Here is a 27,355-nt window from a genome sequence, read left to right as displayed (position 1 = left end):
CAGACTTCTTTTAGGGAATTTGTTTCAAATCATAGATCCTTTTGATCACTATTTAACTGTCAAATCAAAGTCAAATAAAACAAACTACTCTCTTGGCTATGTCTTTTATTTTATTTTATTCTTTATTCTTTTTTTTTTTCAAAGGAATATTCATGATATTTAGGTGGGAGTCTCTAGTTAGTCTACTTGACTTTATTTTTCCTTGAAGTCTTATTCCTGATGTTTTCCAACCTCTTTTTTTTCTCTTCTGTATTCACTTTTGGATTTATGCATCCTTATGTATTAATTTGATGATTCTTAAATTCTTCCTTAAAATTCTCCTGTATCTTCCACAGTAGTTTTAGGCATGTAAGTTGAACTTATTTTCATTGTGACTGTTTTGCAAATACTTATGAACTCTATAATATGAGATGGCTATTAAATATTTCATGAAACTTGCAAGAGTTCAACTATTTTATTAGCTTCTTTAAGGAATACCTGGGAAGCAGATTCCTTTTGTCTTACAGTTCCGTTTATAATGAAAATATCAAGATTGACATGATTCAGCTCTTCCCAGTGGCATGTGCACTCACTGATAAGTGGATAAGAACCTCATATTTAGTATCAGTAGTCAAATTTAAATTTTTATATGGTTAAAAAAATTGCATTTTTAAAATTTTTGCATCCTCTATATCCTTTATCCCATTAAAAATATTTTGTTAGTTGTTAAGACTTAGGATAGTCTACCTCTGCCATAGTAGAAGTTGAAGAAATCATAGAGGACTGGGTGCCATTTTGCAGTTTTATTTATTTCATGAATTTACATGTCCCAAGAATCAATCAACAAGTGTTTTCCCTGTTAGTATTGAATTTTTCTTATTAAGCTAATCTGATCCTTGAAAATCAAGTATGTTTTCCCCCCTGAGGTTGTACTTGAAACTTTTCTAACACAGTAGAATTTGTCAGACCTTGTATTCTGTTTCCTTTAGCCTAGCATTTACTTTGAAAATGGCAGATCACCAGGCATTAATAGATTAGTTCCTGGGATTAAGGTGATAGGGTGGGCCCTGGTTTGCTGATGGAGAGAACTTCCCAGGAGAGAAGCAGTGGAGGTCAGTTGTCAGTGGGCTTGGGTCCCTGAGTGACTGCTGTACTTCCAGCCTGGGTGAGAGAGGAAAATTCATTCTTTCTTCTTTCCCCCAAAAAGACTACAGAGAAAACATTGCTTTTGAACCCCATGTCTCCTAGCAGTTTGAGTGTTCTCCTTGTTGGCCTACAGTTTTATTCAGCCACAAAATGAGGATGTGGAATATAATCTTGAGAGTACCCTCCAGTTCTTAAGTCCTAGTGGTACTTGTTTCTTGTTTGTGCAGTCTTCCAAGCAGCCAGGAGATGTCCTTGCATGCTTTACTAAATTGCCAGCATGGAGTGAGCCTTATGCATTGAATATTCTTGAAACTACATGATCAGTGGTATTTAGTAGAAAGCAGAGACCTGTATTACTTTGGTCACTTGGTGTGCTCTATTTTATCAGGGTATGTTTATATGTTTTTATGGTCGGGAATTATAAATGTTTTTGGACTAAATGGTTCAAAATTAAACATAAGTTGCTACATATAAATTCTCTAGGAAAAGGAGATAGTCCCTTTTTTCTAGAAACTCTTATCCTAATTATTTGTATGTGGAGTGATTCACTGTAGAGAGTGATGGAAAAGGGCCAGTGGTTCTTTGTATACCATGGCAGTGCAGGAAATGACAGATCTTCATTAGTATCATTTAAAGCAGCAAAATTAGACCACCTTCTTATTTTGAACAGTGCCGAGGACTTTGGTTCAAGAACCTTTTTGGATTGTCAGAAGTCATGGCTGCTGAAAATGCTGGGGTGAAAATGCTGGGGTGACACATCCCAGCAGGGGTTGGGCTGGAAGCAGACTTGGTGATCCCACAGGTTGCTGCTCTAGATCAGAGGGGAATTGGAAGTTGATGCAGAGGCTCACCCAGCTGTTTTCCTTCATTGCACATTCATCTTAAGTATTAGCCAGTGTTGTGGATTGATAGCATTCAATGATGATAATAATAATAATAAAAGCTAGGGTTTATATAGCACTTTAAGATTTGCAAAGGACTGTACATAGCTTATCTCAAATTGTCATCACAGCAGCTCTGGGAGGTAGCCGCTATTATTGTCATTGCTATTTTACTCCTCTTTCTATTCTTCCTTCTCCTATTACTAGCCAGTGCTTATATAGCACATTAAACTTTGCAAAGCATTTTATAGATGTTATCTCATTTAATCCTTACTCTGTAAGGTAGGTGCTATATGATCCCCATTTTGCAGGTGAGAAGTTGAGGTAGATTGAAGTTAAGTGATTTGCCCAGGAAGGGTCTGAGGCCAGTTTTTAGCCAAGGTCTTCCTGACTCTGACAGGTCTAGATACTTTATTTTATCACTAGCTGCTTGGGATCCTGCAGGCAGTTTTTATAATAATAATAATGATAATAATAATAAAATAAGAATATTCTTTAAAATATATATATATATATTATATGTATATATAAATATATATTAAAATATAAAAAATAAAATAAAATACCCATAGTATTTCCTGTAGTATTATTAGAGGTGGACATTATCCCATGTATTATTAAGACAATTCGTAATACTTATTGATATCTAAGATCTCTCAGAGTCCTTGACATGGTATATATGGACATTTGCCCTTAATTTAACATTTACAGAATTCTTTTAATTCCCTCCTCACTGGCTTTCTCATTTTCTATTCTTTCTTCTTGTCTTCACCATTTTTCTAATGGTTATGGATAACTGGGAAAGAGATGAACCATCTTAACTCAGGGTTATCTTCTGAATTGTGTGCGGAATTGGATTCTGGACAATAAGTAGTAAGGGAATAATCCTCTCCAGTTGAGGAGAAGACCACTTCCCTCCAGAGAGGGACCACTACCTCTGTTTTTAGATTTCTCATGTCCTTTAAAACTTTTTTTTTTTTTTTGGCATGCCTCCTTCCATGTACAATCAATAGTAAACAATATCTAATGGATGACTTTTCTATAACTTTTAGGAAATATCTTTAATTTTCAAATGTAGGTTTTCACTAAAAACTTCTTTTTTAAAAAATCATTCTCAGCAGAGTTAAGTTACTTCTAGATTAAGTCATGTTATAGGCAATTTTATTTTTGTTTTAGATTTTCTTTTGGTGTCCCAGTTCTTGGGAGCATTTGACAGGTGGTTCTTAACTTTCTGGGTGTGTTCTGGATACTTTATGTAGCATTCTGGTAATAAAGCCTATAGTGGAACCCTTTTGAGAATTATGTTTGTACATGCTTAAAATAAAATATAGAGGATTTGCAAAGGAAACTAGTTATATTGAAATCAAAATGTTTTAAGAAGCAAGCTCATAGGTTAAGCCCAGATTAGGAACCCCAAATTTTGAAGTACTGTCATAATGATTTTATGATGAAATGTATGCATTATATGCATTGTATTTGTGATTATACCATGAATAAGCCTTATAAAACCAAATAGACATGAGGCTACTATGTTTCTTGATTTTTATAACTATTCTTTGTCATTATATGAGTTCTTGTTACTTGCTAACCTAGAGGCCTTCTGCTCCGTTATTCAGTGAAATTTGCCATCATAATTTATATAAATCCTTTTTTCACAGCAATTTGGGGAGATTATGTTGATTTTTTTAGAGTTGTGTTGGTTTTCCTGTACTAGAAACTATAGTTTATTTCCTTGGAAACTTGAGCACTGGAAATAATTGTATCATGTTTTTCTTGTAAAAGTCATCCTTGGGCTCTTGACATCATTTGAACAAATAGAGCAACACTAGCATTTCCTGGCTAATCCATCCATACTTGAAGCCACTGGGACTGTGTAAATGTACTGATTTCAGCACTTTCTCAATGCTTGTTTTTTTAATGGTAACCTGGTTTTTACACCACCAGTCATATCTTTTTGGTATTTGTAAAAGATATCTTATTTTTATGTCTTTAATCAAATATTTTTCTTGTTAGTATTTTAAATATAAAAATATTTTCTAAAACTTAAAATATTTTTTCCTAAGCCAGTCTTTTTTCAGAATTATAATTATTTTTCTTGATCTTTGAACACTTTTACCTAATTGAGAAACAAATGATTTAAAAGGCATTCATGAACCTCTCAATAATCTAAATCTAGGATTTTTTTCTTTCTAAAAGTTTGAATAAAATAACAAGCAACTTTCATTTTTTAGATTAAATTACTACAGATAATAAATACAGATTTGCTGTTATAGAGAAATGTCCTTTTTGTGTAGCAAACATTCATGAAATGATTTTGTTTCCTAATATGGAAAGACATGTCCACTGTAAGAAATAATAGTATTCTATAATCCCACCCAAACATTAAAGCAGCAGAATTTTATCAGTTAGAATATAAATAAATGAAGAAGTAGGCACATGCATAATTGACATCTCTTTTTGAATATTGTTACAAAAACTAATGGCAGTAACAGCTATATTTGTATATAATGCTTTAAGACTTATCAAGTACTATAAATGTCTCATTTGGTCCTCACAGCAATCTTGTAAAGTTTATCCTCACCATTTTACTAATAAGGAAACAGGCAGAGATGGAGGGCATTTCATTTGTCAGACTTAAGTCCAGACTTAGGTTCTCTTGCCTTCAAGTTTAGTGCAGCTCATGTGGGTTTGACTAGAGGGAGCTGGCCAGGTGGTCTCTCATTTGTCATCATTTCATAGCTTTATGTCCTTGTGTAATCTCTTGACCCTCAAGGGGTCTCTTTTTTTTTCCACAGCCTATTTAGTGATGACATTTTCTCAACACTTTCTTAGGTCTAGACAATCAACAAAACATGAAATCATGTCCTTATCCATAGTATTTACTGATTCCCAAGGTGTAAATGCTCATACTAAAAATTTAACAACCAGCTCTCAAAGGCTTCTAAGTACAAGCTGTCTTCAGCACCTTTTTTGACCATATTTAATATTGACAAATGGTATGCTCAATTATACACTTTCCTCTTTTTTGTCTATTTTTCTTTCAAATTTTCTTAGTTTTTTTTTTTAAATTAAAGTTTTTTTATTTACAAAGCATATGCATGGGTAATTTTTCCAACATTGACCCTTGCATAACCTTTTGTTGCAAATTTTCTCCTTCTTCCTCCCACCCCCTTCTCCATCTGGTAGGTAGTCCAATATATGTTAAATATATTGAAATACATGTAGATCCAATATATGTATACATATTTATACAGTTATCTGGTTGTGCCAGAAAAATCAGATCAAGAACGAAGAAAAAGAAAAACTGAGGAAAAAAATCAAAATGCAAGCAAATAACAGAGAGAGTGAGAATACTATGCTGCGTTCTACCCTCTGTTCTCAAGGGGTCTCTTTAAAAAAAAATTAAATTTTATTCTTTCAGTTAGCAAACATTTACTTTTGCTCTCTTTTTCCTCCCACAGTTAAGAATGCAAGGGAAAAAAAATACTGCTACATATGTGTAGTCAAGCAAAAAAAGTTTCCATATTAACTCTTGTCTGAAAGAAAAAATGTGTGTGTGTATATGTGTGGGCATCTGTGCCTGTTTCATTATCCATTTTGGGTTTTTTACTTCTTTATCAGAAGGTGGATATTATGTTTTATTATCAGCTTTTTAGAATCCTGGTTGGTTATTATACTGAACACAGTTCCTTTCAAAGATGTTTCAATATTGTTGTCAGTGTTTAAATTGTTTTTTTTGCTTCCATTCACATAATTTTGCCTCAGTTTATACACGTGTCTCCAGATTTTTCTGAAAACCCATCCCATTTCTTTTCTTTTTTTTTTTTTTAATTATATATATATATTTTTTTTATAATATTATCCCTTGTATTCATTTTTCCAAATTACCCCCCCTCCCTCTATTCCCTCCCCCCGATGACAGGCAATCCCATACATTTTATATGTGTTACAATATAGTCTAGGTACAATACATGTGTGTGAATATCATTTTCTTGTTACACAATAAACATTAGAATCCGAAGGTATATGCAACCTGGGCAGACAGATATTAGTGCTAACAATTTACATTCACTTCCCAGTGTTTCTTCTCTGGGTGTAGCTACCTCTGTCCATCATTGATCAACTAGAAGTGAGTTGGATCTTCTTTATGTTGAAGATTTCCACTTCCATCAGAATACATCCTCATACAGTATTGTTGTTGAAGTGTACAGTGATCTTCTGGTTCTGCTCATTTCACTCAGCATCAGTTGATTTAAGTCTCTCCAGGCCTCTCTGTATTCCTCCTGCTGGTCATTTCTTACAGAGCAATAATATTCCATAACCTTCATATACCACAATTTACCCAACCATTCTCCAACTGATGGACATCCATTCATCTTCCAGTTTCTAGCTACAACAAAAAGAGCTGCCACAAACATTTTGGCACATATATGTCTCTTTCTGCTCTTTAGTATTTCTTTGGGATATAATCCCAGTAGTAGCGCTGCTGGGTCAAAGGGTATGCACAGTTTGATAACTTTTTGGGCATAATTCCAGATTGCTCTCCAGAATGGCTGGATTCTTTCACAACTCCACCAGCAATGTATTAGTGTCCCAATTTCCCCACATCCCCTCCAACATTTATCATTATTTGTTCCTGTCATCTTAGCCAATCTGACAGGTGTGTAGTGGTATCTCAGAGTGGTCTTAATTTGCATTTCTCTGATCAGTAGTGATTTGGAACACTCTTTCATGTGAGTGGATATAGTTTCAATTTCTTCCTCTGAGAATTGTCTGTTCATATCCTTTGACCATTTATCAATTGGAGAATGGTTCATCCATTTCTTTATAGCACAATAGTGTTCTGTTATATATCTTATTTATATATTTGATTTTTTTGTACATTCCCCAGTTGTTGAACTCCTTCTCTCAGATTCCCATACTTTGCTACTTCAAAAAGACCTACAAACATTTTTGTATATCTTTAGGGTTTGTTTTGTTGAGGAATAATTGCTTCTTTAATCTCTTACCTTCCTCTATTTCCCTGTTCTACTTATTCTTTTCTTTCCCTCTTATTTCCTTGTTGAGAGAAATGTATTTTTATACTTAAATCTGTGTGGGGATGTGTATGTATGTGTGGTGGGCATGTGTGCACATATTCCATCCTTTGGTTAAGATGACATGAAGTTCAGGTATCAGCCATTCACCTCATCCCCTCCTCTAAGGATATCTCCTTTTTGCACCCTGATAATATGAGACGATTTTCCCTAATCTTTTCCTCCCTTCCCTCACTTGTATATTCCTCTTCTGCCTTTTCACTATTCTTTAAAAATTATTAAGTCACAATAGGACTACTTTAACGCCTTAGGTTTAATTAGAATCCCTTTATGTCCCCAGATGATGATATAGTTCAGAGGGGACACATTTATTATCTCTCCATATTAGAAAGTAAATATAGTTGCTTATCTGGGCTTTATTTTTTATATTTCTCTTAAGGCTGTGTTTCAACTTAGAGTTTTTATGCAGCTCTGGTCTTTTCATTAGGAATGCTTGAAAATCCTCTATTTCATTAAAGATCCATTCTTTTCCCTGTAGGATTATGCATAGTTTTTTAGGTAAGTTATTCTTGGATTTGAAGCTATATTTTTTGTCTTTTGGCATATCATATTCCCAAACTCTATTTTTTTGATAGTTGTGACTGCTATTTTATGTATGATTGTGACTGTGGCTCCTCAATACTTGAATTTTTTTTTTTTTTTTTTTTTTTTTTTCTGATTACTTGCAGACTATTTTATTTGACCTGGAAGCTCTAGATTTTAATGATATATAATGTTAGGATTTGGGATTTCGTTTTAGAATTCTTTCTATTTTCTACTTTGCCTCCTAATTCTAAGAGATAGAGACCGTAATTTTTTTTTTTTTTTTTTTTTTTTTTTTGGCGAGGCAATCAGGGTTTAACTTGCACAGGATCCTACAGCTAGTGTCAAGTATCTGAGGCTGTATTTGAAGTCAAGTCTTGTTTATAGCTCTGGTATTCTATCCACTGTGCCACCTAGTTGGCCCTAGAGGTAACTTAATTCTCTTTTATTTTTCATCTTTTTGACTTTATTTAAAAATTTTTTTTATTAGAGTTACTGACTTCTATTTGGCTCATTCTGGTCTTCAGGCTCATTTATAATTTTAATTGTTGCTGGGCAAGATTTTAGATCATTTAGTCTAAGCTGTTAATACCCTTTCCAATTAATTTTCCCCCCATAGCTCTCATTTATTTTCCAGTTTTTTTCCTCTAGTTCTCTCAAACATGTTTTAACTTTTTAAAAACTCTTGTTTCATCTCTTCTAGTAATTTTATTTGAATTTCTGCAAAAACTGTTTTTTTGAGGCTTTGCTTGTAGATGTTTTGGAGTCATTCTTTTTTTGTGTGTGTAAGCATTCCTGTCACCAAAATCATTTTATATGGTGGGATTCTTTTCTTTTTTTCTTTTTTTGGATTGCTTATTTTTCCAGTCTGCTTCTTGACTTTGAGCTTTATGGTAGAGCTGGGCTTGTCCCATTTTTGGAGGGAAGGTCTGGACTTGTTTTATTGCTATTTTCTTGGGGTATTGAGTACTGTGATATTCCAGGCTCTCAGGGACAGCTTAGCCTGGAGATCTGCAAGCTTTCAATAGTACTTCTAGTAGTCTGCCCATCTTGGTTTGATTTCTGCAGGTTTCTGATTTGTATTTGGGTCTGAACTACAGAAGATGCTTCTGACTTAGCTACTGTCAGTCACTTAGGAAGCTTTGCAGAAGCATCCCAGAGCAGGGAGAAACTGTGCACCAGGCAACAGGAAGTTCCAGTCTCACATTAAGTGAGACCTCTTGTATGGTGCAGGAATAAGGAGCCAAGTGACTCCTTTCGGGATATTAGGAAAAAGAGCATCTGCCAACAGGTGCACTCACTGGTATATCTTTACTATTTGACAGAGGCAGAGCATGAAATGTTTTTGAGGTAGAGTTCAGTAGAAGGGGGGAAGGGAGAAGCATTTTCATAAAATATTAGGTGGACCCACACTTAACACCACATACTAAGATAAGATCAAAATAGGTCCATGATTTAGGCATAAAGAATGAGATCATAAATAAATTAGAGGAACATAGGATAGTTTACCTCTCAGACTTATGGAGGAGGAAGGAATTTGTGACCAAAGGAGAACTAGAGATCATTATTGATCACAAAATAGAAAATTTTGATTACATCAAATTAAAAAGCTTTTGTACAAACAAAGCTAATGCAAACAAGATTAGAAGGAAAGTAACAAATTGGGAAAATATTTTTACACTTAAAGGTTCTGATAAAGGCCTCATCTCTAAAATATACAGAGAATTGACTCTAATTTATAAGAAATCAAGCCATTCTCCAATTGATAAATGGTCAAAGGATATGAACAGACAATTTTCAGATGATGAAATTGAAACTATTTCCACTCATATGAAAGAGTGTTCCAAATCACATTTGATCAGAGAAATGCAAATTAAGACCACTCTGAGATACCACTACACCCCTGTCAGATTGGCTAAAATGACAGGAACAAATAACGATGAATGTTGGAGGGGCTGTGGGAAAACTGGGACACTGATGCATTGTTGGTGGAGTTGTGAAAGAATCCAGCCATTCTGGAGAGCAATCTGGAATTATGCCCAAAAAGTTATCAAACTGTGCATACCCTTTGATCCAGCAGTGTTACTACTGGGCTTATATTCCAAGGAAATACTAAAGAAGGGAAAGGGACCTGTAGGTGCCAAAATGTTTGTGGCAGCCCTTTTTTGTAGTGGTTAGAAACTGGAAAATGAATGGATTCCCATCAATTGGAGAATGGTTGGGTAAATTATAGTATATGAATGTTGTGGAATATTATTGTTCTGTAAGAAATGACCAGCAGGAGGAATACAGAGAGGCTTGGAGAGATGCTGAGTGAATGAGCAGAACCAGGAGATCATTATACACTTCAACAACAATACTGTATGAGGATGTATTCTGATGGAAGTGGATATCGTCAACATAGAGAAGATCTAATCCAATTCCAATTGATCAATGATGGACAGAATCAGCTATGCCCAGAAAAGGAGCACTGGGAAATGAGTGTAAACTATTAGCATTTTTTGTTTTCTTCCCAGGTTATTTTTACCTTCTGAATCCAATTCTTCCTTTGCAACAATAACAATAACAAAATTCAGTTCTGCACATATATATTGTATCTAGGATATACTATAACATATCTAACATGTATGGGACTGTCTGCCATCTAGGGAAGGGGGTGGAGGGAAGGAGGGGAAAAATTCGGAACAGAAGGGAGTACAAGGGATAATGTTGTAAAAAATTACCTATGCATATGTACTGTCAAAAAATGTTATAATTATAAAATTAATTAAAAAAATAAAATAAAATATTAGGGATAGGTCTTAGCAAGAAATCTCAGGCATGCCTAGCTAAGTATTAGTTAATCCTTTAATTATGTGTTTCTAAAAACAGTACTTTGTAAACTGTAGTATTCTGGTATAATAACTAGACCTCAGTCAACTCATTGCTCATGGTGACCACTTAATGCCTTGAATGAATGATTGTTGGACCAGTCAACATGCTTTGAAGGAGACTTCATAGCAGTATAAAGTTGGAACTAGTTCTCATTACTTTAAGTGAATAGGGGGAAAAAAACCCCAAAACTATAGAAAGAAATAATTTTTTGCATGTCCAGAACTTCTTAAGGATTTTCTGCAGAGCAGAGCCTGGGCCAGGCTTGTCATTTTGTGGATGCAAGCCGCCTTACCACTTTCTAGAATACAGGATGCCATAGTAATGGGGTCAGAAGGAACTGATCCCCTTGCTGTCTTATGGCTTAGTCATGTCACCACAAGTTACTGCTGAGGGTTTTGAGAGGTTGGACTTAATGGCACTGAGATCCTGTCCTCTGTGACTGTGAGATTCTGGGATTCCAGTCGAGGAATAGCTCTAGCCCTCAGAGCCTGCCTCCTTAATTAGGGGCTGTCTCTAACCCTGGCGGTGGATTTGCTATTTTTGACTGAGGGAGATGAAAGAAGACCTGTAGTCTTCCAGGTTTTGGCCTGAGACCTGTGGGGGTTAGGTTCTGGTGCTCTAGTTATCTGGTAGAGCTAGGAAATTGGCTCAGCTGTTTCTTCTTCTCCCTCATCACCCCCCCAGTTCTTTATTAAAAGCATGTTTGCATTTTAATAAGGAGTTTTTAAAGATGCAATGCAATACAAAGAAGGATATCAGAGAATCTCAAATCTTCTGAAATTGCAGAGGGTGGGTAGCTCTGGATAAGGTGGTGGATTTTTTGGAATTTGGAGTTTACCTTTTAACTCCCTCAAAGCACTTGTTCCCTTCTTTACGCTGATTTGGACATCAGGAATATTTGCTTGCTGACTCCCATCATGGCCCTTGTTAGGCTGAAATATGTAAGACTGGATTATAATAATTTGAAGAGAGTGTTATTTGAAATAAAGAATTTCTTTTTTTTTTTTTTTTTTTTTTTTTTTATAGAACGTAAAATATTATCAGGGCATTCGAGCTGCGGTGAGGAGGGTGAAAGAAAGAGGACAGCCGGCAATAGTTCTGGACATAGGAACGGGCACAGGACTTCTGTCAATGATGGCAGTTAGTGCTGGGGCTGACTTCTGCTATGCTGTGGAGGTGAGTATGCTCCTTTGTGGGAGATGGGAGGGATGACCATTGTTTAGAAAAGACCTGGGTGAGTTATTCATCCCGGTCACACTGAGGGAGTAATAAAGGTCATTGCACTGCAGCATGCTTGCTGTTCCTTACCCCAAACCTTCTAATTCCCAACTCTGGCTCTGAAGTGCTCTCCTTCCTCATCCTTGCCTGCTGGCTTTCTTTAGCTTTAAAATCCTCCCTTCTGCAAGAACCCATGACAAATCCCCCGTAATGCTAGACTCCTCTAAGAATGTTCCTAGTTTATCCTGTCTGTAACTTTATTTATCCAAAATTGTTTGCATGTTGTCTTTCTGTAGGATTATAAACTCTTTGAGATTCTTTCCTTCTGCCTTTCTTTGTATTCCTAGTGCCCAGCATAGGGCCTGCTCCTGTAGGTGCTTAATAAATGCTTCCTGACTTGACAACAATTAAGATAATGAGCATTTTTGAATAGCATATATGCACTTAAAATTTTGAAAAAATTACCCAACAAGACCAGCACTATAACTTAAAATTTAATTTCTCCCAATTTTTTAAGTGATTTTTAAAAAAATTGCTGATTAAACACATTTGGTTTTGGAAAAAAAATTCTTTTTCAGCTCTTTGCTTTGTCATATTTGACAACCTTTTTTTTTTTTTTTTTTTTTTTAAGTTTTATATAGCATTTTATTTCTTTATAAACTGCATTCCCAGAGAGATCCTTTATAATTTGATCTGTTTGTTTTTTGCCTTTCTTTGTCTCTTCAGTTCTTATCATGATGTCTGGCACATAGCAAGTGCTTAATAAATGATTATCAGTCAATCATAGATTATATTATTTATCCCTTTTAAGTGTCATGTGATATGAAAAGATTTGGGAGTTAGGAATTAGCAAAGACCTGAGTTCAAATCCTGCCTCTCACTTGTGTGTTCATAGTCAAGTTACTTTACTTGTCTGAGTTCAGCATCTTCCTCAATAAAGTAGAGATAATTATATTTCGATAACATACTCCACAGGGGCACTGAAGGGACCCAAGGAGATGTTGGATTGGGCATTTTATGGGTTTTTATCAAGAACTATTTACCTGCCAGCCACAGTTACTATTACAGCAATCTGTGAGACATGCATTTGATTTGTTTTATAGGTGAAAAAACACTGGTCACATTTAAAAATTAATTCTAGCCTCACTTTCACAGTGTATTACAATTTACAAAGTACTTTGTACCAAGATTCTTTTTTACTCCCACCCTTACCCTCCAGCATTATTTCTGAGTTACATATAATTACTCATTTGGAAAGGCCTTTGCTGCCAAATATAGGTGAATACTCAGAGAGCTCTTAACTACAGGGAGTGAGCAGGCCTTAATTCAACTGCATGACATAGTTTTTCTGGTACATCATTTCCCTTGTTGCACTCTTGATATCTGGTCATAGTGACACAATCAACATCCATAATTAAATAGAGAATTTTAATGTAATCAATGCCTTTATTTTCAGGTAGACTTTGAGTGGTTGGGACATTTGTCTCATTAGCAGCATTCAAGTTAATTTTAAGAATTATCCTGTAAAAGATTAACTCATTTTTCTCTTTGAAGCTGGAGTTTACTTAGCTTGTTAAGTGTTAGCTTATTATTATTTTTATTACACTTAAAAATGATAAATCTGATACAGAAACACCTTTTATTCTTTTTTTTCTTTGAAGACCATTGAATTTCTCACAATGCTCAGTCTTATTTTTTTCTACAGCTCTGGGTATGAATTTCTACAAAAGAAATTAAATTTCATATTTTAAATGAGGGAGTTGGATTCTTATTTTGTAAAAATAAACCTAAAATAAATTTTTTTCTTGTATAATTAAAAAAATGGAAACATGAGTACACGAATGCATCAGAAGAACAAATACTATGACATCTTTGTCCTCAGCTCCCAAAATTCAAGCCCAGGGATCATTATCAGGAGGCACTTTCAATTGTGGCAACAGTATACTAGTAATTTCTCATTTCACCTTTGATTTTGACTCCTTATTTCAGGTTTTCAAACCTATGGCTGATGCTGCTGTGAAGATTGTGGAGAAAAATGGCTTCAGTGATAAGATTAAAATCATTAATAAACATTCTACTGAAGTCACTGTGGGGCCAGGTAATGGTCATGGATTCCTTTCTCAAATGTCTTCCTGACTTATTTCTGTGTGAGGGAGATATGATGTCAAAACTTAGAAGTCATGGAATATAAGAGATAATTTAGAAGTTACTTACTAACTAACCACATTGTGAATCCCTGACAAGTGGTCATTCTAGCCTTTGCATGAAGACTTTTCATTCCGTTATTAAACATTTTTAATTGATAGAAAATTTTGCTCTATATCTTATCTTATCTCCCTATAACTTCCCCCTTTGCTCATAGTTCTCTTCTTTAGGGTCAAAAGACACAAGTATAATCCCTGATCTCTCACATGATATTCCTTTCTCTTAGGCAATGCACATGTGAAATTGAAAGGAAGGGTATATTTTGGGGAATGGTAATTATCAGAATTAGCTATATTTTTTCATTACCTAGAATTGAATAAAACAATACCAAGGGCAAGAGAGAGTAGAGATCACTGATGGAGGTTAGAGATCATGTCAACAGGTAGAAAGGTTATTCTTGATATGAAGAAGGCTCACTCCTGCATTTGAGGCAGGAAGGAAAGCATAACTTATGATTCAAACTCATGTTGCTTATTCATTTTAAGTACTATTTAAGATAACTGATGAGTTATAACTCATAACTGGAAAGAGGCTGCAAGATGTATGCTCATAAAACACTCTACAAAGTAGCTCATTATTAGTCAGGTCTCAAGGGCTTGAGGTCTAAAGTAATATTTTCACACACCTTTTTGCTTCCCAGTTTTAGGCAGAAATATGCCCAGCAAATGATTAGAATAGAACAGTACATTTCCATAGTCCTGGTAGCCTTGCCAGATACAAATAAAAACAGATAGCTCATTGTAGAGCTTGACATCATGAGTTTTCTAGAGTGGTTTCCAAATCTAGATTTAAAATCAACTTTTAAAAATATTACTCTGAGCTTGTGGTTCTTTTAAAGTTATCACCTCAGAACCTCTGGTCTGTGGAGGGCACAGCAAGACAAAATGTTTATATTAGAAGATAGTATAATGACTTCTGTTAAGACCATACAAGTAAGCACAAAGTATAAATATATTGTATTAGGAAATAGAATCAAGATTTAGCAACTGATTAAATATGAAAAATGAGAGAAAGGAAAGAATTATAGATGACTCTGACAGTATAAAGCTGGGAGCCTGAAAGGATGATGGTATTCTCAACAAATGGAATTTTGGAGAGGAGGGATGGATTTGATAGGTGGGGAGGAAAGATATAATTAAGTTCCATTTTTTTACATATTGAGTTGGAGATATTTTAGAGCAGAGAAATCAAATTCAGGTAGAAATGGGGGCCATTAAACTATGCATAAAGCATCCCCACAGGCTCCTACCGACTTGGAACAGAGATGTAGTTTTCTATCCTATTTTATTTTGTAAAAACTTCGTAATTACATTTTAATATAGTTTGGACTGCATTTGGTAAAGAGTGATGTGTGCTCCTGTGTGTAGATGTGTGTGTATATTTTCTTATCTGTACAATCTATATCTTGAAATGAGCTGCATAAAATGATGACAAGCCCACAGGTGTTGGTGGGATAACCAAGAAAGAGGATATGGTAAGAGAGGAAAAAAAAGGCCAACTCAGAGCGTTGGGGTAGGAGTTTAGAAATGAATGGTAATCCAGGAGAGGAAAATGAGGTCAGATAGCTGGAGGAAAAACCTGGCAAGAGCCATGTCATGTCACATTAGCTCATGGAGGAAAGAATATAAAGGTGTAAGGGGAGTGAGTGGTCAGTCTTGTGCAAGGTTATAGGGAAGTTAAGAAAGGTGATGATTGAGCATAGGCCATTAATTAAATTTAGTAACTAATTATTGATAACTTCAGAGAGAGCAATTTAAGTCATTAAAGTTCAGAATTCAGATTTCAAGAAGCTGAGAGGAAATGGAAGCAATGAGTGGAGATTTTTTCCTAGGAGTTTGTTAGTGAAAGGGAGAGTACAGGATCATAGGGAAAAGAGTAATTTGAGCATGTCAAGGCAAGGTTGTTTTTTTTTTTTCCTGAGTGAACTTTAGATATTTTTCTTATTTTTAAAAAAAAATTATCATAGCTTTGTATTTACAAGATATATGCATGGGTAATTTTACAAAACTGACAATTGCCAAACTTTTTGTTCCAATTTTTCCCCTTCTTCCCCCCACCCCCCTCCCCCAGATGGCAAGTTGACCAATACATGTTACATATGTTAAAGTATAAATTATATACAAATATGTATACATGTCTAAACAGTTATTTTGCTGTACAAAAAGAATCGGACTTTGAAATAGTATACCATTAAAGGCAAGGTTTTTTAATGAGCAGGGAAATCCTGTCAGTGACAGGAGCCAGGAGACAGGGAGATATTGGAGAAGTGTGAGAAGCAGTGTGGTAGATAGGGCTGAAATGTTGGTAGCTGTTGTCTGGTAGCTTCCTGGGAAGGTGGAAGTGTTTGTCACACCATTTTTAGGGTAATATCTCAGTTGTAATGCTGAAGGTGATAAGGCTGGTTAGCAAATATTCATTAAGAAAAATACTAGTAGCAGAGAATAGGAAAATGGAGATTTATTTCCCATCGAGGGGTTTTTTGTTGTCATAGAAATTGTTGGTATTTAGACAGTTAATCAGTACTTTAAATCCATCATGTTAACCAGCAATTGAATTTATAAATGGAGTTTTTACACTGTTCTTCACGCCCTTAGCAGTGTTTATAGCCTGAGACATATTACATCTGGATACACCTGGCTGTCTCCATGGCAAAAGTGATAGCTACTATTCTAATCAAATAAACATTTACTAAGCACCTACTATATGCCAGGTATTCTTGCTAAGTGCTGGGGATGCAACTAATAAAAAGAAAGGCAGTCCTTTCTTAAGGAGCTTATAATCTGATAGGAGATAACAAAAGAGGCAGGAAAGTGGGGAGGAATGGAATACTAAGGGATACCCAGCCTGGCCTCTTATTCTGTGGAGTGGACACCAGGCAAGGTAAGTGCTGCGCCCAGTTTCTGCCTCTAAAGAAAGTCACCGGGAGGAGTTTGGTGCTCCTTCCTTCCACAAGTCAGAGAGGAGAGGAGGCTGAGAGATGAATTAACAGCAGGGGGATTAGATTAGCAGGTTGAGTTCAACCTGAGGGAGTCTGCTTGTTTCTTGAGTAGAAGCCTGGCAGGACAGTTGGTGTGGAGGAGTGACATTTGTGGAAGAGTGCAAGAGAGACTGGGGCAGAGTGAGAGGAACATTATGGTCTGGCCAGGAGAAGACTCATGTCAAGGGCTCTGTTGCTTAGCTGTGTATGATGATATTGATGTGATGTAGCTCGTTGGGGGGGACTGTGGGCCCTGGATTCCTAGTCTAGCTTTGTCACTCTCTTTCCAGTCTCATCTTGCCACTTGCCCTCTTGCCCTCTCTGGGGCTCAGCTTCTTCATGAGAGGGTGGGATCTTTTGTTCTCCAATATCCCTTCCATTTGTGAGGTAATTTGGTGGTCTTTCTCCATTTCCTCAGGACTTCCCTTTTTGATTCCTGCCCATGCCTTCTTCCTTTATGATGTGTCTTGCAGCTTTCTCTTCCTTTCCAGGCTCATTGCCATTAATCCAGTTCAGACTTTGATTATCTTGTGCATGATTTGTTGCAAGAGCCTTCTGACTGGTGGTCTTTCATGCACCTTGTTCCATTCTGTGTATTACATTTATTAAACTCCCTTTATTTAAGCATTTATAAACTCCTATTACATGGCAAATATCAAGTTAATCTTCCTGTAACATTCTTCATGTCATATCTCTGTCCCAGAATAATAATTGATGCCTCAAGGTCATAGGATAAAGTTTTGTGTTGTTTTTCTTATTCTTATACAACCTTCTGACACATTGTCGTCCTCTACCATTTAAAAATCCTATCAGTCCCTGTTAGGATTACTAAGTGAGAATTCAGGTTGTCTGGATAGTGACAAGGTGAGAATTCAGGTTGGACAATTACAAGGTGAGAACTCAGGTTGACTTGATAGAAGGAGCAAGCCCATTGGCTGAAGTGGTTCTTCCCAGAAGCCCTTGCATTATCCCACGCCCATTCTCTGGGAGGATAAAAAGCAACAGTGGGCCTGGAAAGTGAGTCTGCCTGGAGAAGGATAAGAGCTGGAGGAGATTCAGAGCCCCAGGATTCAAGGATAAGTGTCTGCATTGCATCAGGCCTGACGGGGCTCTCTGTAGGAAGGGAAGTCACTTCTCTGGACAAGAGTTAACAGCAACTGCCTGGAGACAACGGTTCACTACAGGAAGAAGAATCTGTCTGAGAGATTTGAGTAGACACAGCAGATCTCTTCCCAGAGAGCGATCCGGCAGCTTCTGGAGACGACAGTTCGCTACAATTTGGCGCCCAACGTGGGGCAAGGACTTTTGCTTATCCTGACAAAAGGAGCTAGACCAGACCTTCGCAAGTCCCAAAGTCCTGATTCTTCCTGCTTTCTCTATGAAGCCTCCATGAGCATGCCTTAGCTCAAAGTGATCTGTCCATCTTCCGAATACTTATTGTTTGTATTGGTAGTACAATGTATTGCTTTACATTCTTGTTTATTTAAATGAGCAATATGATTGTATGTGTTCCTCCCCCCTCCCCCCAAACATTAGAAGCTCCTTGTGGTTAAGGACAATGCCCCGTGGGAATGTTCCATGGCACCTCATAGAGTATTCATCAGGACCTGTTTTTTTCATAGCTTTGACTGTGTGAAATGAATAGTAAGCACAGCCAGGTTTTCATGCTTGTTTGCACCTAGAATGTACAAAAGGCACAGAAGGAACAAGCTATCAATAGGAAAGATTCCTAAAGGCACTGGCCTTTAGTGCCTCTTCATGCACTTCATGCTTCTCTGATAATCATCTTTCCCTGCATTTCATCATTTCTTTGTTGTATCAAAGATTGAGAACAGTAGTTGGCCTGTAAAACTTGTAGGGGTTTTCCTGGGCTACAAGCTGGATAGTTCTCTAAATATGGCAGCCAGGAAGGTCCATGGGCCTTAAAAAGAAGAGGGTAGTTATAGGATGCTTTGTCCTGGTCAGTATTGTGTTTGGTTGTGGGACCCTTCATTTTAGTAAGGACCTGGAGAACCTAGCTTGAGCCTCCAGACCAGATCATCCAGGAAGGTTGAGTCCTAGGTTTGTTTGATAAGAAGACCTGTTGAAGGGATTGGCATATTTATCTTGGAGAAGAGAGATTTGGGGGAGGAACCATTAGAACTCCATTTTACAGTGGTGTGTCCAGGTTCACTTGGGTAGCAAGTATCTTAGGATTTGAATTCATGTTTTCCTGGCTCTCACTTCTTGAGTCATCTCCTTTTGCATGCCTTTGGGAGAATTCTAGTTTAGTTATGTGAATTATGGAGTAGCTCCTGAAATGGAAATATCGTGATCCTACTCTTTGGACCAGAAGTGAGGAGAACCTGGGTTTGAATTGAGCCTCAGACATTACCTCTCTGAGCCTTGGTTTCTTCATCTATAAAATGGGCATAATAATTCCTGTACTATTATAGGGGATGAGATAACATATGAAAAATATTTTGCAGTTCTTTAAGCTCCATATAAAAGTTACTTTTGATGGTGATGAATCTATGATCTCCTTGGTGTAGCTACTTGCTCCTCTGGTGGAGGTTGAAGCTACTTTATGCCCTCTATGAACCTACTTTCAGTGAACCATCCATCCAGTTTCATGTCATTATATGGGTTTTTCATCATTTTTTTCTTATGTGGATGCTTAAAGTAATGTCTTTTGGCTAGTTATGAATTTCCTTAAGGAGGCTTAAAAGAAATTTATATTAAAACTGAAACTTTCCAAACAACTAAATTTTAATATGTTTATCTATGTCTGACCTCTGAAACTTCTTAATCAGGAAAGGGATTTTAATGTTTTTGTATTTCTTGGATTTGTGGCACAAATGCACGTAAGACTGATGTAGGAAAAAATACTTTTAAGAAAAGTTAAACCTTTATTGGAATACAAGGAGAAACATTATCCCTTATTTGCAGTTACTTGTGCTTTATAGTTGGATGGGCATTAGGAATATATCAAAATCATATAAACAACCCTTCTTTAGCTCTGACTTTCCTTTTGCTCACTGACTTCTTAGATGGGATGGGATCTAATGAGCTCTCGAGAATGAGAATTTACTGTCCTGTGATCAATACATAACCTGTTTCTTATGTCTTCCCTTTTGATTTCTAGATGGTGACATGCAGTGCTTTGCAAACATCCTGGTCACTGAACTGTTCGATACAGAACTAATAGGGGAAGGTGCCTTGCCCTCTTATGAGCATGCCCATAAGAATCTTGTAGAGGTAGGAAGAACTTTGAAGTTTGCAATTTAAAGCTCATCTGTACAGATGGAAACATTGACTCATGGTTTTTAGTGTGGTCATGCAAAAGTTAAACCCATTTTCATTTAAAATAATGTTTTTCAGCCAATCTCATGGATTGATTATATTTGGGAAATCCAAGTCCTTTCTGTCTTGCTGTCATAGAAATTAGAATAGGGCATAGCCAAGTGGTGGACTCTAGAGAATTCTCATGTCCCCTTTGATTGATATTTCACCTCTCCTTTCTTGGGAGTCAGAAAGACTTTGTGTAGAAGATGGTACTTGAGCTGCATTTTGAAGAGGTGAGTGATTCTTTGGAGTTGAGGAGGTAATTCATTATAGTCAGGGGGATAATCCTTGAAAAGGCATGGAAATGGACTGCTACAAGGGGTGGACACAGAAATGTCCACTTTTGATAGGACTATGGAGGGAATGAGGGATCTCATTTAGAGATCTAGAGTGAGACTCTGAGTATAGGTTGGAACCAATTTGAAAAGGACTTTAAAAATTTACATGTAATCCTAGGGTAATAGGGAACCAGTGAAGTTTATTAAGTTAGTGAGTGACATGTTCAGGCCTGTTCTTTAAGAAAATCACTCTGGCTTTGTGGAGGATGAATTGGAGAGGGGACTTGTGGTTGAAGGCTAACTCTAGGGACTATTGCAGAAGCCCAGGCCAGAGCTGATGAAGACCAAGAATAAGGTTGGGACTTTGTGAAGCTACAAGAGATGCTATGGAAAAGAGAAATGGAGAAATCTAGTAACTGATTAGTAAGATGAGCTAAGGAAAGGTGAGTTTAGAATAATACTTTTTTACAGACCTGGGAAATAGGAGGAATGATGGTGTCTTCAATAGAAACAGGGGAAATTGGTAAAGGGAAAAGAGATTGAGTTCAATTTTTAAGACATATTGAATTTGAGAGCATATTCAGTTCGACATATCCATAAGTCACTTAGTGATGGCACCCTAGACCTTGGAGTTGTTTACATAGAGATAATTTACATTGAAAGAGAAAGTGTAGAGGGGACGAGGTGCCCCAGGTCTGAGCTGTGAGAGGGGGCATGAATGATGCAGCAAAGGAGACTGAGAAGAGCCATGAGAACCAGGGAGGAGTGATCAGCTGGGTCACATGGGAGGAGTAGGAGCTGTCACCCGATTTGACCAGGGAATTATTTGTGACTGGAGAGGAAGTCCTCTCAGACAAGCAATTGATGGAGGAGGGAGAGGAAATGAGACAGAGGTAGAGAACCCAGATGATTTTGCCCAGATGGTGATGTCAGAGGGGTCACTGGGAAATTATACCTTGTGAGTTAGACCTGGACGTGTTTGAAGGCATTTGGCAAGGAAGATGGAGATAGGGAGAGACTGAAGGACTCAGAAGGAGGGAGTGACTAAGTTCCACCTGCCAGGGCATATGGGAGAGGACCTGAGAATGGAGGGAAGGGAATGGGGGAATGGCAGCTGGGGTTTTGAAATGAAGAGAAGTGGCAGCTTTGTGGTCCCAATTTTCTCAGTGAAGTCTCAGAAAGTCCTCCTCGGAGAGGTAAGCGAATGTGTGAGAGGAGAGAAATATAAAGCCTGAAAACCTTTGGGTGTTTTCTCTTCAGCATATTAATCCGGCTTGGCTGCTCAGGTTGGCCTTGGACAGGGGCGTGCAGGAGTGTGGCCCCAGCACAGCTGTCCAGAGAGTGTCTGAGCAAGCAGAGTGGGTGGGAAAGCTCCCTGTCAGAGTCAGCCCGGAGGCCTCTCCGGGACCTGGGAGCGGTTTCTTTAGGTTGGGTGTTAGGGCCTTAGTAGTCACCACACAGCTCTAGTACTAGCAACAACTAGTTTCTCCTTGCGGGGAAGAAGCGCAGGAGTGACTGAATGGACCGTCTTATGAGCCCTTAGGAGAACTGCGAGGCGGTGCCCCACAAGGCCACAGTGTACGCCCAGCTGGTGGAGTCCCGGAGGATGTGGTCCTGGAACAAGCTGTTTCCACTTCTGGTCCAGACGGAGACAGCGCAGAAACTGATTGTGGCCCCTGCCGAGATGGAAAGCTGCCCGGGGGCTCCATCCGTCTATGACATTCAGCTGAACCAGATGCCACTGAGTGACTTCAGGGTCCTGAGTGATGTCCTGACGATGTTTAGGTGAGGAGGAGGAAAAACCAAACTCATCCTTTTTGTTGTACACCCAAAGACCCATTAGAGCTGGGGGCTTGAAAGGGAAAGCAGCCTGCTACTTTTGGGGTGAAGAGGTGCTCATTGATAATTATTGGAGTCTAATGTAATTATTGGTAGGCATATATTTTTAAAATGTTTTATGGATTTTTTAAAATCATTCTTCTTGCTGATAGAACCCTCTCTTATAATAGTCAACAAAACAATTGAATGTTTTGGTCATATTGAAAATGTATATCTCATGCTATACTTTTTGTTTACCCCACTTTACTGAGAGATAAGATATGTTTCACTCTCAAGTTCTTTGAAGTTACTCTTGATAACTTTATTGATCAGAGTTCTGAAGTCTTCAGTGTTGTGTTTTATATTATTGTGGCCCTTGCAAAAATTGTTTTCCCAATTTTATATATTTATTCTTATATGTCTTCACAAGATTCTCTGAATTCTTCATATTCATCATTTTTTTTTATGGTGCAATAATAGTCCTCTGCATTTATATATCATACTTTTTTTTAAGCTGTTCTCCAGATGATAACCATCCATTTTGTTTCCTATTATTTGTTATTACTATATTATAGACTTTTCTTCTTATCTTTGACCTTCATGGGGTGTGAGAGACCTGCTATCTCTCACACAGAGGTCAAATTGTAAAAAGTTTGTGATGTAAGTTCAAACAGACAATGGTCATACATAACTTTATAAGTAATGTTACAGGTATTAGATGGTATTTTAATAATTGTTGAATTCCTGGTTTTTGAGCTAGAATTACAGTTTTAATGACTTTAAAAAATATAATACAAGTCACTTTCCAGAATGGTTATATCAATTTACAATTCCATCAATAGTGTATTTATCTTTCTATAGCCCTTCAAACATTTTATCATTTCTCTCTTTCATCATCTTTGTCAATTTGTTGGGTGAGATAAAACCTCAGTTTTATTTTGCATCTTATAATTAGTAATTTGGAGCATTCTTTCATATAGATGCAGATAGCTTGCATTTGTTTTTTCAAATACTTCCTATTCTATCATTTGACTACTTATCCATTGGGGGAAGAACTCTTGTTTTTTTATGAGGAGATGTGGGTGTATAATACATACACATATATGTTGAGTTATCATTATCTTTAGTTTTTACATTGTTTAGATTTTCCCCATATCATATCTTTTTTTTTTTTAAATGTAAAGACTCATGATATTAACAAATTCTTAAGTTTCTTGAATATTTTCTTACAGTGTGGACTTTAGCAAGCAAGTGAATAGCTCACCAACACATCACACGATGCAGTTTGAGCCTCGAGAATCTGGCAGAGCACAGGTGGTCCTCTCATGGTGGGATATTGATATGGATCCTGATGGGAAAATAAAGTGCAGTATGGCACCCTATTGGGTGCACTCTGACCCTAAAAATATCCAGGTAAGAGATATGCTTGAAATCTTTTTCAGTGTAAAACAAAATAGTAATGTATTGAATCTTGAAAACACAGTGTTGGAAAAAACCATAGCAACTGTCTTGGCCAACTCTCTTATTTTACATGTGGAAATAGAAAGTTGCAGTGATAGAGAGACTTGTCCATGGTCCCACTTCAAGTAAGTGATAAGAGTAAAGAAGGAAAACCTCCACTTAGTAAGCTTCTCTTGTGTTCCAGGCCCTGTGTTGTGTCCTATATTAATATTTGTTATATTAATGTACCATGGTTTGTTTAGCCATTTCCCAATTAATGTACATCCGTTTGTTTCTAGTTCTGTACTACCATAAAAATGCTGTATAAATATTTTGTTGTTTGTGAAGCCTTTCTTTCTTTTAACGACCTCCTGAGAGTGAGGGCTATTTTGTTTTTAATTTTTTTTTTTTTTAACCTTTCTTTGTGTCCTAGCTCTTGGAGTGCCTGGCACTTTCTAGGTGCTTAAAAAAAGTTTGTTGACTTGACCTCTTTGGGTTTTAAATTTAGGTAGGATCTTTGGGACAAGAAGTATGGATATTTTAGTCTGTTTCTTTGGCTATTTTCAAATTGTTTTTTAGAATAGTTGTACTAATTTAAAGCTGCACTAACAATACAATTAAGACGCTTATGTTTCCACAGCACCTACAAAGTTGACAATTACTATCATTTGTCAGCTTTGCCAATTTACTGAAACTTCAGGCCTTGGTTTTCTTTTGTGTAAAATGAAGGGGTTGGAATAGATGATTCCAAAGTCTTTCCAGTTTTAACATTGTTGAGCTTTTGTTAAATGGTGGTTTCATGTATTTCAGCACTGTGTTTGTAGGTACACTGGTATCTTTGCTTCTAACATTATCTTTTCCCAAGAGAGGAAATCTATTGAACAAATATTTGTTTTCAATGTCTAATGTCAGCCAAAATCTTAGGCCAAATTGATATGTTTTGCTCATCCTATATTGCATAAATTTAGAGCATGCTTTACAAGACAGCAATTGTTTGGGCACATTATATATACCCACACCCATACCCCCACACACAGTCACTCCCATATCCCAAGAATATAAATGCCTTCTGACACTTTGTAATAAAAGTGAAAGATGATAAAAAAACTTGTTTTAGAATAAATTTTGCTTCCTTTCTGTTTTCAGATAGGTCACAAAAAAGGTATCTCAGGAATCAATTTTGTGTCATGATTTTATTGAACAATGGACATCCCTAGGAATTCATCTGCCTCCTTTTATTTTTTTTTTTCAAGTTTGACTATGAAGAAAGAGAGAGAGTAGAATACTGACAATTTCCCTTACCTCTCATTGATTTTTTTTTTTTAAACAATCAATTTTCTTTATACTACTCTGTTGAAATAATTACTAGTTATAGGTATATATGGAAAGACTGCATAAATGATCTCCCATTTCCTTTCTAGACACAAAGGCATTTAACTTGAGAATGTGATAATATAATCAACAATATTGTTTATAATACAATGTTATTATATTACATGTGTAAATGTGTATATATATTGCATATGTAATATGATGTAATATAACGTAATAAATATAACAACAATATATATTATTATATACGTATACTTGTGATAATAATGTAATATACAATATTCTAAGACAAGGTTTAAATTAGGTCTTCCTGACTCCAAGTTCAGTGTTCTATCTACTGTGCTATATAGATGGTTCTTTCATTATATTTTTTATTGAACCAGTTATTTAAAAACATAGCTATCTCTGTCTGCATGTGTCAATGACACCATGATGTGCCTTATGAAAGCAGTGCATCTGCTTACTTTTTAATGGGTAGATTGATAACGCCAAAAATAACAATAAGACCAGTGAACTTTGAACTTTTGAATTCATCTAATGTAGTGGGATATTTAGTATATCCTGTTCTTAGTATTTGTACATTTTCATATTTTTTAAGTTCATGAAATAAAATTTGAAAAGAAAGGAGAATTTCCTTCATGAAAATGGATTGTAAAATATGTTGTAGTTAGACTGAAGTAAAATAATGTTCTACTACATTGCCATGTGCTTGAGAAGAAATAAAATATTGTCCAAAAGAACCATCTTTAGCTTTAAAACATTGTGGTTTAGATTGTCAGCTACAGAAGGAACTGTACTGATGAACTCACAGTCATGGCAACCAGATGAGGAAACATCATCTCTGCCTTGGGTGTTGTGATTGTATCATTCACATCATTGAACTCACTAGAGGTGGCTAGGTGACCCAGTTAATCACTCTGGGCTTGGAGTTAGGAAGACCTGAGCTCAATTACAGCCTCAGATACTTACTGTGTGACCTTGGGCAAATCAACCTCTGGTTACTCAGTTTTTTCAACTATAAATTGAAGATATCAAGAACATCTACCTTCAGCTTAGTTTTTATTTTATTTTTTTTAAATTTTTAAAATACATGCAAAGATAGTTTTCAGTGTTCACCCTTGCAAAAACTTTGTGTTCAAATTTTTCTCCTTCCCTTTTCCCCACTCCCTCCCCTAGAAAGCAAATAATCCAATGTAGGTTAGACATGTCTGATTCTTCTAAACATATCAGATCAAAAAAAGAAAAGAGAGAGAGAGAAAAAAAAAACAACAAGACAACAACAAAAAAAGGTGAAAATATTATGTTGTGATTCACCTGCAGTCCCCAGTCCCCTTTATGGATGCAGATGGCACAAATCTATTGAAGATAATCTAAATGCTAATGCTAATGAGCATAATGCCCAGCACACAGTAGCTGCTTAATAAGGACTTGTTTCCTTCCTTCCACTGTCTGAAATTTACCATCAGATGAGTCAGTTGGTGTATTTCTTATTAGTTCTAAAATCTAAAAACTATTTTTACAACTAAAATACAAGTTCTACAAATCTGAAAAACAGAAAAAATTAAAAAATTAGCAGAAGAGTAGAAACTAAATGCAAACTTTTATTCTAAAAATATATTCACAAAGCTTTATAAATGTTTGATGAGTTGTATTGATACTCCAAAGGGAAAAGAATATGGGCAAAGAAATGACCCAATAGAAATAAATGTTTAATTTAGCACTTGACATCTGGTCCTTATAGGTAAAACTACTTGCTTTATTTCTTTTGTTATTTGAAAAGTCTTTAGAATTCTAAGGAATGTCAGTAAAGTGATAAAGTCAAGTCATGAATTATGTAATACCGAAGCCTTTTTGAATTTCAAGTGATTAAATTTTTTTTTGCATCACTTGGTATGTCTGGTCCTTTTAATATTAAAAACACTTGGAGATTTCTTAGGGTTCGCTTCTGGGCAAGTGAAAAGAACGAATGAACAAGTGACCATCCAGCCTTTGCTTGAAGATCTCCAAAGTAGCAGATGGAGTCCGCCATCTTCTGGGGTACTTGGCACTGCTGAATAGCTCTGATGCTTGGGACATTTTTCCTTAGGTTAAGCTTAACAATTCCTCTCTGCAACTTAGGCCCTCTGTGGTCATGCAAAACAAATTCCATTCCTCTTCAGTAGGACAGCCCTTCCGATACTTAAAGGCAAGTGTCACGTCCCTTTTAAGTTATTTCCAGGCTAAGCATTTCTGTTCCTTCAATAAATCCTTCCCCTTCTAGTTGCC

At 36.4% G+C, this 27,355-nt stretch overlaps 1 protein-coding gene across 4 annotated transcripts in view; it reads left to right on the top strand.

Moving 5' to 3' along the window:
* Nucleotides 1-27,355, top strand: part of PRMT7 (protein arginine methyltransferase 7) — a 73,631-nt gene that overhangs the window by 15,088 nt on the left and 31,188 nt on the right. For all 4 annotated transcript variants that reach the window (XM_074286361.1, XM_074286363.1, XM_074286362.1 and 1 more), the window contains exons 4-8: nucleotides 11,525-11,674; nucleotides 13,706-13,814; nucleotides 20,023-20,135; nucleotides 22,044-22,285; nucleotides 23,551-23,731. In XM_074286361.1, the coding sequence (XP_074142462.1) occupies nucleotides 11,525-11,674; nucleotides 13,706-13,814; nucleotides 20,023-20,135; nucleotides 22,044-22,285; nucleotides 23,551-23,731 (795 nt within the window). The remainder of the gene's footprint in view (nucleotides 1-11,524; nucleotides 11,675-13,705; nucleotides 13,815-20,022; nucleotides 20,136-22,043; nucleotides 22,286-23,550; nucleotides 23,732-27,355) is intronic.

Source organism: Sminthopsis crassicaudata, chromosome 2 (genome assembly GCF_048593235.1).
Source record: "Sminthopsis crassicaudata isolate SCR6 chromosome 2, ASM4859323v1, whole genome shotgun sequence".
In the NCBI taxonomy this organism is placed as follows: Eukaryota; Metazoa; Chordata; class Mammalia; order Dasyuromorphia; family Dasyuridae; genus Sminthopsis; species Sminthopsis crassicaudata.
Note: the sequence above shows the minus strand (reverse complement) of the source record. Positions and strands in the feature narration are given on the sequence as shown.